The following is a 14,919-nucleotide window of genomic DNA, read 5'->3' as shown; positions in this document are numbered from 1 at the left end:
ATGTTTGACGATATGATGAACAATATGGAAGGCGTTCAATTTAAGGCTACTCTTATCAACTCACGTGACCCGCATAAACCCTTAGATAAAGGTAAAAACACAAGTAAAAAAAATAAATGGTTTAAGGTGAGGAGAGGAAACAAGTTGAGGAATTTATCAAGGATATATGGTCTCCGGTTCTTAGGGTTTGTTTTGGCTGTCGTAGTGTCATCTAGATGGTTTCATATCTTCTGATAGATTAGTAGATTGGTTACCCGCTTTGCTATTGTTTACCTACGTCTGGTTGTTTGTAATTTTGGTTGTCCTTCGTTGTGGTTGTCGTGAGTTTCATCAAATTCTAGTTTATTTTGCTCGTTACTTTTTTGATGTTAGTACGTTTTAGAATTTCATTTTTTTTATGAATTCCTATCTATATAGTCTTATAAAGCTCTAAAATGATGATGTCATCATTTTAATTTTCATAATGATGATGTCATAATTATATATTAATTTAATTAAAAAAATAATACGAAATCTTTTATAAAAGAAAATACTAATTTCTCCTAAATTATAATTTTAATTTTCTAAAAATATATAAAAGGCAATTATTATTACTAATTATTATTAAAAATATATATAAAAATACTCAACTTTGAGCGAACGTTATTATTATTATTATTATTATTATTATTATTATTATTATTATTATTATTATTATTATTATTATTATTATTATTATTATTTACTTTTAATATAATAATTATAATTATAATTATTATATTATTAATATTCAAATATGAATTCTTTTTACGAAATTAATTACGTTACACATGTATGCGAATATACATGTCTCTATATATTTGTAAAAACAACGACAAGTTTCTTAGTTAAACGGGTAATTAAAATAAATGACTTTAGCATTTACATTCACTTAATATCTAAAACATATCATTAAATTGTTTCGTTTAAACAAACCCGTAATTTTACGGGTCATTTCACTAGTTTACCGTTTATAATTTTTTTGAAAGAAAAAAAAACAAAAACAAAACAGAAAAGATAATTCAAAACATGGAAAAAGTTAAGTAAAATGACGTTAACTGCGATCGTCAAATTTATCTCGGACGGATGGAATTATACGCGACGCCGCCATATCAAAACGATAAGCATCACACATCCCTATGTTCACACACTTTTAATTATTTTATTTTAATAATTAACAATTAATTAATTAGAATTAAGTTATTATTTTTTCTCTCTATATATAAAATCGAGCGTATCGTTGCTTGTACTTAGTTTTAACAATTTTCAGACGCAAAGGCAATCAATCAGAAACAAAAATGGAGAAAGCAATTGAGAGACAAAGAGTTCTTCTAGAACACCTTCGTCCGTCTTCAACTTCTTCATCTTTAGAAAACCTCGATTCTTCAATCTCCGTAAGTTCAATTTTACTTTCATTTCATTAGTTGCCGTTGTTTGACTTGAATTGATCGTAGCACAATTTTAAGTTATTCGATACATCTGTTGGTTTGATAATTGATTGTGTTGACTTGTTTAGAGTTTGAATCTTAATTTTGTTATCTGCGTTAGGGTCGATCGTTTGGACCTGATTTCATTTGATGTTTATCTTTAGTTGACTTTTATTTGAAGCTTTTATCTATGATCTAAATATTGTATGATTTGTAGACAGAAATTTGTTTATGAGTGTTCACTGACAGTTTGATAAATGAACTCCTGATAAGTGGAACGCATTTATTTTAGCTTTGCCCTGTTTCCTTAGTTCGTGCCAAGTACAAATAAGTTTATATATGCTTAAAATGATTGAAAATAGCAATAAGAAAATGGCGAAGTGTAAGCTGTAATAAATTTACAATAAAGGAATACTAGATTAGATTTAGTACCACGAGGAAGGCTTTAAGAGAGCCGTCGGCCATGTGCTGTTTAAGTATGATTTTCATGCCTCCAGGACCACGTGCAAAATATATCTGTTCGAGTATTTGTACAGCTACAAGATTTATTCTGTCATCTTCAGTTAAGTCTATGATATATTATTCCTATTGTTACTTAAAGCATCGAATGTTCGTGTCTTAAGTTATGGAAATTTCCTTTAGCATTCACATATAGCTACAAGAATGTTTTCAGTTGGCTAGCTTTTCCTTTATCCAGTTCTAGCTCTCCCACTATAGTCTTTGCTGTTGCTTTTGTAACTTCGATATTGGATTGATCGAACATTTTTCTGTATGAATCATGCGATGTTTGATTTGTGATATAGTGGTTGATGTTTTTTTTTATTTATTTGAAACTAGGCATCCATTTGTGCAGCTGGTGATAGTGCTGCTTATCAAAGAAGTTCTGTTTTTGGGGATGATGTAGTCATTGTAGCGTAAGTTATAGTTGGTGGTTTTCTCTTCCCCTTACTTTCTATCATTATTTTATATGTATGAAATAACTTTCTGTAGTTGAGTTTGTCTGCTTTAAACTTGAATCTTTCTTTAATTTTCTTTACCTTTTTCCCAAAAATTATGCAGTGCGTACCGATCTCCCCTTTGCAAATCAAAGAGGGGTGGGCTCAAGGATACCTTTCCTGATGATATACTTGCACCAGTTTTGAAGGTATACCGCTTTACATTTTGTTTTAGTCATTATTACAGGTCTTGGTTGAAGTCTTATGAAGAAGAAACTGGTACAAACTTCAACATCGTTTTCTGGTTATTGAATTGATCAGGCATTAATTGAGAAAACAAATTTAAATCCGGCTGAAGTAGGAGATATCGTTGTTGGATCAGTCTTGGGAGCAGGATCTCAAAGAGCTAGCGAATGTAGGATGGCTGCTTTCTATGCTGGATTTCCTGGTATGTCTAGGACTCAAAAAAGTGCATATCTCAATAGTTATACTTACTAATATATGATATGATGATGATGATGATGATGATGATGATGATGATGATGATGATCCACTAATATATATTATTTACATGATATTCAGAAACTGTACCAGTTAGGACTGTTAACAGACAGTGTTCTTCAGGTCTTCAGGCAGTAGCTGATGTAGCTGCTGCTATTAAAGCTGGATTTTATGAGATTGGTGAGTTCTTTTTACAACCTTTTCTTTTGGTTAGGCCTGACAAATCAATCATTTGTTCAAAGCACCATCCTCTACTTATTTTCTGAATGAGTTCAATTGTATATGAATAATAGGTATTGGTGCTGGGTTGGAATCTATGACCTCCAATCCTATGGCTTGGGAAGGATCAGTTAACCCAAAAGTACCGTCTCTCTCTTTATGTGTGTGTGCATTCGGGCACTCACATGTATCTACCTGTAATTGTTGTTTATAACTATGATCGAGTTTGACACCATCCTTTCTTTTTTACCAGGTGAAAACCATGGCACAAGCTCGGGATTGTCTTCTTCCAATGGGGATTACATCAGAGAATGTTGCACAGAAGTTCAGCGTAACAAGACAAGAACAAGATCAGGCTGCAGTAAGTCGAATTGACCTGCCAGGGTATTTCATATAAATGCATTTGCCTATAATGTATTTAATTTATTTGTATTGCATAGGTCGATTCCCATAGAAAAGCTGCTGCTGCAACTGCTGCTGGAAAATTCAAGGACGAAATTATTCCAATTAAAACTAAGGTGAAAATTTATCCTTCATAGTTTCCAAATTTTTATTACATCCATTTTGTCTTCCCTTCTGATCTATACGTTCGTTTTGAGTAGATTGTTGACCCGAAAACTGGAGATGAAACACCCGTTACCATTTCCGTTGATGATGGGATTCGCCCAGGAACTAGTTTGGCAGATCTTGCAAAGCTAAAGCCTGTTTTCAAGAAAGATGGCTCAACAACTGCTGGTAAAACTGAAGCCTTTTTTTTATTTTTATTATTATTATTTTTTTTTTTGGTTACTAAAAAATTATCTGATAACGTTTCTTGCATTATCCACAGGAACTTCCAGCCAGGTGAGTGACGGTGCTGGAGCTGTCCTCTTGATGAAGAGAAGTCTTGCTTTGAAGAAAGGGTTGCCAATTCTTGGTGTATTTAGGTATGCAATTAGTTATGCTTCGTAATTGGTTTTCTATTTGTTCAAAGATCATGAAACATAATAAATCATATGTATTATTCTTTCCTTTATCATTTACATATATATAATATCTGTGTCAAACGTGTTAAACTGATTGCAGGACTTTTGCTGCTGTTGGTGTACCACCAGCAATTATGGGCATTGGCCCTGCTGTTGCAATTCCAGCTGCTGTTAAGGCTGCTGGTCTTCAAGTGGATGACATTGATCTTTTTGAGATTAACGAGGTAACAGTTAAATGCAAAATTTCTGTGTTGTTCTAATTCTTTGGGTTGTTAGAGTAGGGAATGATGATGGAGAAATTTTGAAAATGTTAACTTAATTTTGTGAAATTTTGGCAGGCGTTTGCATCACAGTTTTTATATTGCCAAAAGAAGCTTGAAATTGATCCACAAAGAATCAATGTCAATGGAGGTGCAATGGCCATTGGTCATCCTTTGGGTGCAACTGGTAAATTCATAACACTATCTTCTGAAATTGTATGTTTGAAATTAGAATTTAATATTGGAGACTTATTACAGGAGCGAGATGTGTTGCAACTCTCTTACATGAGATGAAACGCCGTGGCAGAGACTGTCGATTCGGTGTTGTCTCCATGTGCATCGGTTGGTGTCACTTTCCAATCATTATCTTCTTTTTTTGTTTGTGTTTCTTGTTCATATGTGTGTGTGCTGAGCAACAACTTGTGCAAAGCAGGCACGGGGATGGGTGCAGCTGCTGTTTTTGAGAGAGGCGACTCTTGCGATGAGATGTGCTACGCCAAGTAAATCATCTTGCATCTGTAACATTTTAAAGGGGAAGAAACATTATTATAAAATGGGATTTTTAACAAGAATAAGGTGGTGGTTGTAGCAATTGCTTGTTCCTATTATTTCCATTTCAGAATTATTTGTTACCAGTTCAAACGTTTTGGTAATTTATTTCTTTTGCTTGTCAAAATTGATAAGACTTGTGGTGCCGAGTTCAATTCGCGTTCTGGAATATGACAGTTGTAGCAATGGTTGGTGATAATAGGTAAGCGTCCACCTGACAATCTGTGGTGTTCATTAGTTCATGACCTGATGCATCTGGTAGCACGTTTTTAAAAAGCGAGCAGTTACATTCTGTTAAACCTATTACTACAAAAATGACCTAGCTAAGTGAGAATATTGTGCGTTCCTATCAAAGATACAAGCAACAATAAAAAGGCATGACATAACAGAGATACAGAAGCGGGGGCGGACCAAAGAAGGGGCGGGCGTTGCAATTTTTAGTGCAAATTTTTTCTGTTTTCGGTTTTGCCCCCGACGGAATTTTTTTGCCCCAAACCCTTCATATTTTGCAACAAAACTTCCATATTTTGCCCAAAACATTCGTATTTTGCCTAAAAAACCTCCAAATTTTGCCAAAAAAAGCTCCATGTTTTGCCAAAAAAATTCGCCCCCTGTCAAAATATTTCCTGAGGTCGCCACTGTACAGAAGCATGAGCGAGGCTAGCTCCATGACTCGAGCCCATTAAATATCAGTCTTGGGTTCTAGAATTTGTTACATCATTAATGGGCTAGAACAGCTCTTTTGACGTTTGAACTGGACCATAATATTTGAACCATACATCGATTACTGCATCAACCAGACATGTTTTTTCTTTCCTATTTTATTTTATTGAGGCATGGAATTCGAAATGGACATACAAAATTATGATATACGGCCATTGTACAAAGGCCTGTGTCTCTACTCTCTAGTCTAGTAAATACAAAAAATAAGACAACATGAATGAATCATCATCCTCTATTAAATGCCGGGAAAAATTTGAGCTTTAGTCCGAGTTTAAATAATCCTCTATTAAATGCCGGGAAAAATTTGAGCTTTAGTCCGAGTTTAAATAATCCTCTATTATCTTCCCTGATTCACCTTTGCCTCTATGACTCATCGGTTACACATCCTTTTGAAGCCGATTGAACGTTCTTGATGTACTGAAACAAAAAAGATCAGCGGCATTCAAACAATAATTATAATTAATAACTATAAAAAGAGTAAGGTGACGTGTATATGAGAACCCAAGTTTCATAAAATTGCAACAATGATGTAAATTTGGGTTCAAGTGATACACGGGTCACATACGTGGCAAGACTGGGCCAGGCCATTCGGCCCATGATGTTTGCCATGATGTTTGAAGACTTGGCAGTAAAAATGAAATATGGGAACAAGAGAATAAAACGTGGCCAAGGATAGAAAAGTTTAACAAATTGATTGTACCCAGTTTAATAAAATTAAACCGAGAAGGTTTGTTTCGAGTTTAAACCGTGAAGGTTTAGCGATAATCTATTATTGTCTGTTTGGCCACGATTTTTTACATTAAACAATCTTGTATCTGAAAACTGGTGACTTGTTGGAGACCCAGGTTCAATCCTCATGGACTACACAATGGGGACTTTTGCCTTAAAAAAAAAAAAGTGTTAGTTTTACAAGTATAACAGAAAGAAAGTACCTTGTAAAGGACACCTCTTTCAGCTTTGTATGCAGGAGGGGTCCATGTCTTACAGCGTTCATCTAGCTCTTTGTCTGTTAGCTGAACGTCCATTCTCTTTTTGCTGATGTCTATCGTTATCATATCTCCATTCCGGACTAGACCAATCGGACCACCTTCCTGCACATCAATTTAACATCTCAAGAAAATGTACCAGGCTAACAACTGCACCAGGAAACCGTGCCTTACACAAGTGTTTCAAGACAAAGATCATCATTCATCTATTGAGTTGTAATCACTTGCATCCATAAATTTGCTTGAAAACAAAGGGACCAATGAGAACGCGACATGTGGCGCGAAAATCACATGTGATTAATAAAAAAAAACATTTCGAAAATTTTATTTTTTTTAAATTTTTTGTTCGAAAATTTTTTTTTTCAAATATTTTTTTTTTTAAATCATATGTGATTATGCATGTCAATCACATGTGATTGTAAACCCAATCACATGTGATTGTAAACCCAATCACATGTGATTATGCATGGCAAATCCAATCACATGTAATTGTACAATTCAATCACATGTGATTGTGCAGGTAAATCACATGTGACTGTAAAAAAAAAAAAAAATGTAAATTTTAATTTTTTTTTAAATTTCGAAAAAAAAAATTTAAAATTTTTTTTTTAAAAAACAAATTTTTGAATTTTTTTTTTCAATCACATGTGATTTTCGCGACACGTGTCGCGCTCTCATTGGTTCCTTGAATCTCAACTTAATTTATGGACTCAAATGAATATTCCTCATCATCTATTATATGATACTTTCTATAAAGCTAAACGAATGTGTTCAAAATTTCTATCAAAATAAAATGCAGCAAGAAAGAATCAAACCTGTGCTTCAGGGCAAATGTGTCCAACGACATATCCATGCGAACCGCCTGAAAATCTTCCATCGGTTAACAATGCAACTTCCTGAAAGAAGTCAAACAATTCTTTTAAGAATTATGTGATGGGACCCACAAAAGATAGTAACAAGGTTTTTAGGGGTCGGCTAAAGATGTGAAAAGTGTTATAGGACAAATGAAATACCTTGCCGAGACCAGCTCCCATAATTGCACTTGTCGGTGTAAGCATTTCAGGCATACCCGGGCCCCCTTTAGGACCTTCTCCTCTGATAACAACTACCTTCTCCTGGGACAATATCTCAAACAACATGTCAATTACTGATCATTGTAACCAAGTAAAGGCAAAATATTGACTCTATGAACCAATGTGATTTATCTGATTGGACTTTTTATACATTTAAATAATAAATTTCAAGATTATATATTAGAAAACAAAAACCGTAAACATAAACATAAACTGTAACATAATTGTCTAGAAACATAAACTCAATAGTTCGTTTGTTCATAAACTCTGTAATTTTAGTTTAAATACATATTAGAATGTTGACAGATTTTGACTTCGGCTTTTGACCGACTAAATCCGACTTTGACCACCAAATCCAATTTTGACCCATCAACAGACGTTGACCGATCAACTAAACGGATTTTGGGTAATCGGATCGGGCTATTCTTACATAAGAGTAATCGAGGATTTTTAAAACAATGTTTAGAACCGTCATATTCACTTTTTTTTTTTTTCTTTTTCTTCCAAACTAGCTATATATCAAAAGATGTTAAAAACACCAAAGCTTGCAGATTTGCCAAATTGTAGTCAAATAACAGATATAGATATGCGAAAACGAGGTTTACAAGTTATGTTACTGGGTACTTGGCATTTTGAATCTTAACACTTTCTTAGTCACCTAAGATTGCATACAAGTAACAAGTTACAACTATACCACTATGTTTCAACTCTAAACTTCTTCATCATGCAACACTTGTTCATCTAGTTTTTATGGTATCCTAACTAATCTCTAATTGTCATATGCAAAACTAGATGGACCCTGCTACCAATTTCAAGCGTAACTCCAATAAAAAAAAAGGGATGACATATACAATCAAACCTACCTTAAAACTCATGGGGTCTTCAGAGATGGCAGCAATCATGGATTCCTCACCCTCAAATACAAGTGCCGGACCTGAACAAAGTGCCCAAAATCACGAGTCACGACACATCAAATCAGATAGAAAGAAAGAAAGAAAGGAAACATATGTGAAAAAATGAGAATATTACCAGAGAAGTACAACCCTTCTTTTCCCGTAATCTTAGCCACGGAACCATCGGGTGCAAGATTTCCATATAATATTTGAATGTGGCCCGTTTCCTTTATGGGGTTCGTTGGTGGTCTTATTATTTGCTGGCAACAAAAGACGAATAGTTTGCTCATTTGAATAATTAGTTAAGAGCATGAAAATGAACAAAAATAGGATGATAAAATTACCTGTCCTTCAGATAAAGAAGGGAAAAGTTTTGCATTTTCAGCCAAAGTCTTCCCTGTAACTGTCAATGAGCAGGGGAAATTCAAATCCCATTAAAACAAAATACTTTAATTACAGTAAATGGCAGTTAAAGTTAATATTTACAACAACAGCAATAACAACAAAAAGAGAAGCAAAAAACCCTTTTTATACTACAAGTGGCAACTTCGACACATTTATATATGTGTTTCATTGCAAGCAAGTCATTTGAAAAAAGTCAAAAAAGTCAAACGAAGATTTCAGTATACGTCACCTCATCAAAAAAGTTGCTAACTTTCTTTTCTTGTACCTACCTGTAATACAATCTCCATCTAAATATCCGAGCTCCAAAAGGTAACGAAGGACTGCAGGTGTTCCTCCAATCTAACCCAACTCGAAAGAAAATAAATGTCAACAAAGACAACAATTGATTGCAACACAAAACTTAGAAATTGTTTGTTTCCCACATTAACAAAACAAGTTAAGATTCACACCTTATGTACATCCTCCATCACATATTTTCCACTAGGTTTAAGATCCGCAAGAAACGGAACTTCATCGCTGACCTTTTGGAAATCATCAAGTGTCAAGTTCAAACCAACTGACCTGCAAAGTTTCTTACTTTGTGTTAATATATTAAATCTATTCTTGTTCTTTTGTCTAATTTGGGGTTGGCCCGTATTTTTTCAAACCAATATGTAAAATTTTGAAAAATGGACAAAGCTACTATATGTATTGGTCAGATTTGGCAATGGCAAATCCAAGATTTCTTATATTATTGTCCTGTTATGACTTTAGAGGTCTTTTCTTTTCAACATTGACTTTAAATTATTTTTTATGTGTTACATAATACTTAATAAAGGTTACACCGTTAAAAATATATTCAAAAAACAATCCATTGATATAAATTTCATCGAATAATATATAATACAAACAAAAATATTTAAAGTCAAAGTTGGAAGAAAAAGACCTCCAAGGTCAAAACAGGACAATAGAATTGGGACGAAGGGAGTATTATTTTCCTACACTGCAAAACACTAGAAAAACTTTTTTTTTACCAGACAAAAAAAAAAAAAAAAAAAAGAACATAACTCGTGCTCCTTACCTTGCAATGGCAATCAAGTGTAATACAGCATTGGTAGATCCGCCTAGAGCCATAACGGTCACCATTGCATTACGCAACGATTTGGGAGTGATTATGTCTTTCGGTCTCAAGTCCATTTTTAATAATTCAAGAATATACTTTCCAGCTAAGCGGCACTCATCCAATTTCAATGGATCTTCAGCAGGTGTAGATGAGCTTTTAAAATTACAGAACATATTAGATTATAGTTATAGCTAAAATTAAAAGAAAAGTATAAAATTAACACAATAATCGATAAAAAGATACCTGTAAGGAATAGACATTCCCATTGCTTCTATCGCAGAAGCCATTGTATTTGCAGTATACATGCCACCGCAAGCTCCCGCTCCCGGGCATGAATTCTTTAGTACATTTGTTCTTTGTTCGTCATTTATTGAACCACTTACATATTCTCCATAAGCCTATAGCAAGAGTACACATAATATATGATTAAGCTATGATTAAGCTCTTTAACTAGCTAAAATACACCTAAAAACACTTTTTCAATTATATTTATATTTATTTTCTTTAAGAATAACTAGCATCTATATATTTTGACACACGCCCGCTAGTTAAAATCAACATACCTGGAATGCAGAAACTATGTCGTATGTGTGGCCTTGAAAATGACCGGGCTGCAAGAAAAGGTGAAGACAATACAAAATCAACATATACTGAAACATGAAATTAATAAAGTAGCAATTTCAAACCAGAGTATGTATACATTGTATCATTGTGAATCCTATCATGTTACTACTAACTTCCTTCCTAGCTTGAGAAATTTAGGAATTCTTACTAGTATAACTTGATTTATAATGGGCAGTTGTTAACACACAAATCAGACAATATCCTATGGTGAAAAACAAAACAATTTCATTAACTATTCGAAGAACATCCTGACCTTAATAGTTCCACCATAGATCATTATGCTTGGCCGATTCAAGCGTCCCATTGCCATAATAGTACCTGGCATCTGAAAAAAATAATATTTGCAAGTATTTATTCATGGCACAGAAACTACTTTTACAATTGAACTACTTGCTATAACACTGCAAGTAACTGTTAAAATGAAGTCATATACAAAAACTTTATGTGATTTAAGATTCAAAAATTCAATAGAAGTTCACTGAAATAACATACTCTTTTCACATATGCGTATCAAGATTCTTAGACATAAGAAAACGCCTTCTAAACAAAAAAAAAAAAAGAGATCAATTCCTAAAGATAGATTCCATAGCAAACCATAAATATTCTCAAAAAAAATCAAAAGATATTAACTTTAACATAATTAAAGTTCACCCAAATAAAATTTTCTCCATTACTTTCAACAAACACCTAAAAGTTTGGATTTTTAACAATAAATAAAATGACACATTACAGAACTACTCCACAAAAATCAACTAAAAGAAAAAAGCTTACATTTTTATCACATCCAGGAATAGATATATTGGCATCATACCATTGAGCAGACATAACAGTTTCAATACTATCAGCAATTAAATCCCTTGATTGAAGACTATAACACATACCTCTAGTCCCCATTGAAATAGCATCACTAACCCCAATTGTATTAAACCTAAAACCAATCATTCCAGCTTCTTCAACCCCTTTTTTTACAGCTTCACCAAGTTTCAATAAATGCATATTGCATGTATTCCCTTCATACCATACTGATGATATCCCAATTTGTGGTTTCTCTAAATCATCATCTGATAAACCCACACCATAAAGGACCGCCTGTGACGCACCCTGTGACTTGGGTTCTGTGATTCTTGAACTGTATTTGTTTAATTTTACAGTTTGTGGTGGCGGCGGCGGCACTGTTTCGGTTGTGGCGGCGGAGGCTTGAACTGAGAATTTGTAGGGTTTAACGGTGGTCGGAAGTTGGGGTCGGAAAGATGTGGGGTAGTTGACAGTTGGGGAGATTAAAGAAGCTTGCATGATTGTCGGAATGAGTGAATTATCGCCGGAATATATAAAATGGGATGACGGGAAGTTGAAAATAACAAACGGCTAAATATAGACGTGACACTGTTTTTAGTCCAATTTTTGGGCTTGCTAATATATACTACAGTATAAACACAGTGGTGTTTAAGAATTACATTACATTACATTACAATTAATAATTAATACTACGTATTAATATTTATTAATTATTAATTATTAATGTGAAACCACACCTATTCATTTTCTTTTGCTAATACAGCTCTTCCTTTTTCTCTTACTCGTCAGGTTTGTTTCGTGTGTGGCTCTCCTCTTCCAATCACCGTCATCTCGCCGGTGGTGTGGATGTTTCTTTTCTTCTTTTTTTTTTTCTCTCCCGACCCATTGATCGTTCTCCGGCCAACCTTTCCTTCGTTGCCGTTCTCGTAACTAGAGGTGTAGTGTGGGTGGAGTTCTTCTGGTTTACCTTTCCTGTTGGTCGTCCCTTTTTGGCTTTCATTCTGGCGGTTTCGAGTCTCTAGATCTCGCTGGATGATCTCTTTGGGCTGGAATCTGTGTGATTGACGTTCTCTCGATTATCTCCTGCCTATGGTGCTATTTCTCTGTGGATCTGGGTGTCTCTCAAGCTTCAGGGTGGTTTGCTTTCTTCGCCGGATTTTGTTAGGTCTCGCCTGAGTTTCTATTTCTGGTCTATTTCCTCTTTATAGTCAGGCGGCGAACATCTTTTAGGTGTTCTGGTTGTTGCAGTAGGTTATTAGCTGGTTTTTGAGGTTTAGTGCTCTATATTTTGGTTGTGGAGTAGATTGGTGGTGGCCGGTTCTTTTTTCCGGTCGTTGGCTTTTTCGCCGGAGTTACTGTTTGGGTGTTCTTTCAGGTTTTTGCTCGGGATGTGTTGTCATTTGCAACGTTCTCTCGCTTATGGGCTTTGGTCTTGGAGTAACCTTGAAGGTACCGGTTTCTATTATCCGGTGGTTTGGCTTCTTTGGTGGGTCGATGGCGGTTCGTCTTTCATTTGTTTTGTAATGGTATCGGTCGGAGTTCTCCCGATCTGTATCAGTGGTTTTTTGTTTTTTTAGTGTGTAGTATAACCTGTATTTTTAGTTTCCTATGTTATAGCTTTAGTTGAAATAGTTTCCTTGTAAAACGCGATTTCTCATCCAGTTTGTGAGCCATTTGTTAGGTTTGTCTAGTCTTAGCTAGAGCTTGTTGTTTGGATTCTATTGTATCGATTGTATGAGTTGATCTTCGGATTCGTTATTAATGTTATCGTTTTTTCGCCAAAAAAAAGAAGAAAAAAACGTATTAATATTAATATTTAAATATTTATTAATTAATATTTAGGAATTCTTTCTTAAAATCTCAGTACTTATAAGTTATAACACATTTCTAACTATGACTGTAATGTTAAAGGCAGTTAATGCATTTTTTTGGCTAAAATGTGTGGTCTGACTGTGACATGGCAATGTCAATTTTTAACCGTTGTGTTAATTTTTTATGTCAAATATTAGGTAGGGTGATGTGATAAATTTTGATTGAAAATTAGATGGGAAAAATATATTAATTATACAATAATATATATTTATTAAATCAAAAAAATCGGTGATTAGTTGAAGCCCAAAATAACCATTTTATTTGCGTCAGAAGTCTAATTGACGCTCAAAACTGATGCCCCGTTAAGCTCCAGTAGCTTTGCCATGTTAGTTACACCTCTCATCTAACACCTCAAACAGTGGTGTTTAAAAATTACAATTAATTAATTAATTAATATAAATATTTAGGAATTTTTTTTCTTAAAATTTCCTGTTCATGACTTTCTTGTTTAGATAAGAGATGGATAAATTAAATTAAATTAAATAATCAAAAAATTCAAACATAAAAAACTAATTTTAACAAAAAAAAATTTGTAAATGTATAATTGGCCCACTTCATTTGTTATAAACGTGTAACATCCAATTTGACCAAAGTTTAAATGTACAAAGAAACAAAAAAAGAAAGAAAAAAAAGAAGTTAAACATAGCATCTCAAGGGCAAATGGTGTACCAAAATGCCACGAGGAACTCCGTATAAAGTGACGGACTGATATTGCTCCAAACTAACATATATTTAGTCCTAATATCGTTTCAAAATGTAATATTTTTAATTGTAATTTCCTTATTTTTAGTTGTAATCGTTTAAATAAATAAGTGCGAAGACGAAAGACGAAGATCGCTCGAAAATGAAGATTTAAAGACGAAAACGAAGATTTGAAAGATGAAAACGTTCAAAATGCTCAAACGTACAAGTTACACTCCAAGTTGAAATGTCCCGTTCTTATTGATTAAAAACGTTCCATATTAATTGATTTCGTTGCGAGGTTTTGACCTCTATATGAGACGTTTTTCAAAGACTGCATTCATTTTTAAAACAAACCATAACCTTTATTTCATAAATAAAGGTTTAAAAAGCTTTACGTAGATTATCAAATAATGATAATCTAAAATATCCTGTTTACACACGACCATTACATAATGGTTTACAATACAAATATGTTACATCGAAATCAGTTTCTTGAATGCACTTTTTACACAATATCATACAAATATGAACTCCAAATCTTGTCCTTATTTTAGTATGCAACAGCGGAAGCTCTTAGTATTCACCTGAGAATAAACATGCTTTAAACGTCAACAAAAATGTTGGTGAGTTATAGGTTTAACCTATATATATCAAATCGTAACAATAGACCACAAGATTTCATATTTCAATACACATCCCATACATAGAGATAAAAATCATTCATATGGTGAATACCTGGTAACCGACATTAACAAGATGCATATATAAGAATATCCCCATCATTCCGGGACACCCTTCGGATATGATATAAATTTCGAAGTACTAAAGCATCCGGTACTTTGGATGGGGTTTGTTAGGCCCAATAGATCTATCTTTAGGATTCGCGTC

At 33.8% G+C, this 14,919-nt stretch overlaps 2 protein-coding genes across 3 annotated transcripts; one reads left to right on the top strand and one right to left on the bottom strand.

Moving 5' to 3' along the window:
- Positions 1-1,197: 1,197 nt before the first annotated feature.
- LOC139869053 (3-ketoacyl-CoA thiolase 2, peroxisomal-like) lies at positions 1,198-5,150 on the top strand. Its single transcript, XM_071857385.1, has 14 exons — positions 1,198-1,412; positions 2,283-2,359; positions 2,505-2,589; positions 2,702-2,828; positions 2,963-3,061; positions 3,175-3,242; positions 3,354-3,461; positions 3,541-3,618; positions 3,703-3,835; positions 3,930-4,026; positions 4,166-4,289; positions 4,404-4,512; positions 4,584-4,667; positions 4,759-5,150. Exons 1-14 carry the CDS (start codon positions 1,317-1,319, stop codon positions 4,827-4,829), a joined length of 1,356 nt encoding a protein of 451 aa, XP_071713486.1. The 5' UTR covers positions 1,198-1,316; the 3' UTR covers positions 4,830-5,150.
- A 534-nt stretch (positions 5,151-5,684) lies between these two features.
- Positions 5,685-12,052, bottom strand: LOC139869043 (dihydroxy-acid dehydratase, chloroplastic-like). Of its 2 annotated transcripts, XM_071857380.1 has the most exons (15): positions 11,452-12,052; positions 10,934-11,005; positions 10,620-10,667; positions 10,300-10,454; positions 10,015-10,209; positions 9,404-9,515; positions 9,224-9,293; positions 8,894-8,952; positions 8,686-8,809; positions 8,520-8,590; positions 7,597-7,698; positions 7,399-7,479; positions 6,530-6,688; positions 5,938-6,014; positions 5,685-5,886 (listed from the first exon to the last, which is right to left on the bottom strand). In XM_071857380.1, the coding sequence occupies exons 1-14, from the start codon at positions 11,971-11,973 to the stop codon at positions 5,961-5,963; spliced, it is 1,824 nt and encodes a 607-aa protein (XP_071713481.1). In that variant the 5' UTR covers positions 11,974-12,052; the 3' UTR covers positions 5,685-5,886; positions 5,938-5,960. The 2 variants fall into 2 exon arrangements, with proteins under 2 accessions (XP_071713481.1, XP_071713478.1); XM_071857377.1 differs by having other exon boundaries at positions 5,879-6,014.
- Between the last annotated feature and the right edge of the window lie 2,867 nt (positions 12,053-14,919).

Source organism: Rutidosis leptorrhynchoides, chromosome 1 (genome assembly GCF_046630445.1).
Source record: "Rutidosis leptorrhynchoides isolate AG116_Rl617_1_P2 chromosome 1, CSIRO_AGI_Rlap_v1, whole genome shotgun sequence".
In the NCBI taxonomy this organism is placed as follows: Eukaryota; Viridiplantae; Streptophyta; class Magnoliopsida; order Asterales; family Asteraceae; genus Rutidosis; species Rutidosis leptorrhynchoides.
This window is presented reverse-complemented; position numbering and strand designations above follow the sequence as displayed.

Coding starts and splice junctions, on each gene's coding strand:
- LOC139869043 (XM_071857380.1), bottom strand. CDS start 11,973: ATGCAAGCTTCTTTAATCTCCCCAACTGTCAACTACCCCACATCTTTC. Junction 7,480..7,596: donor TGGGAGCTGGTCTCGGCAAG/GTATTTCATTTG, acceptor GACTTCTTTCAG/GAAGTTGCATTGTTAACCGA. Junction 6,689..7,398: donor ACATTTGCCCTGAAGCACAG/GTTTGATTCTTT, acceptor ATTGATGTGCAG/GAAGGTGGTCCGATTGGTCT.
- LOC139869053 (XM_071857385.1), top strand. CDS start 1,317: ATGGAGAAAGCAATTGAGAGACAAAGAGTTCTTCTAGAACACCTTCGT. Junction 2,590..2,701: donor TACTTGCACCAGTTTTGAAG/GTATACCGCTTT, acceptor TGAATTGATCAG/GCATTAATTGAGAAAACAAA. Junction 3,462..3,540: donor AAGAACAAGATCAGGCTGCA/GTAAGTCGAATT, acceptor TGTATTGCATAG/GTCGATTCCCATAGAAAAGC.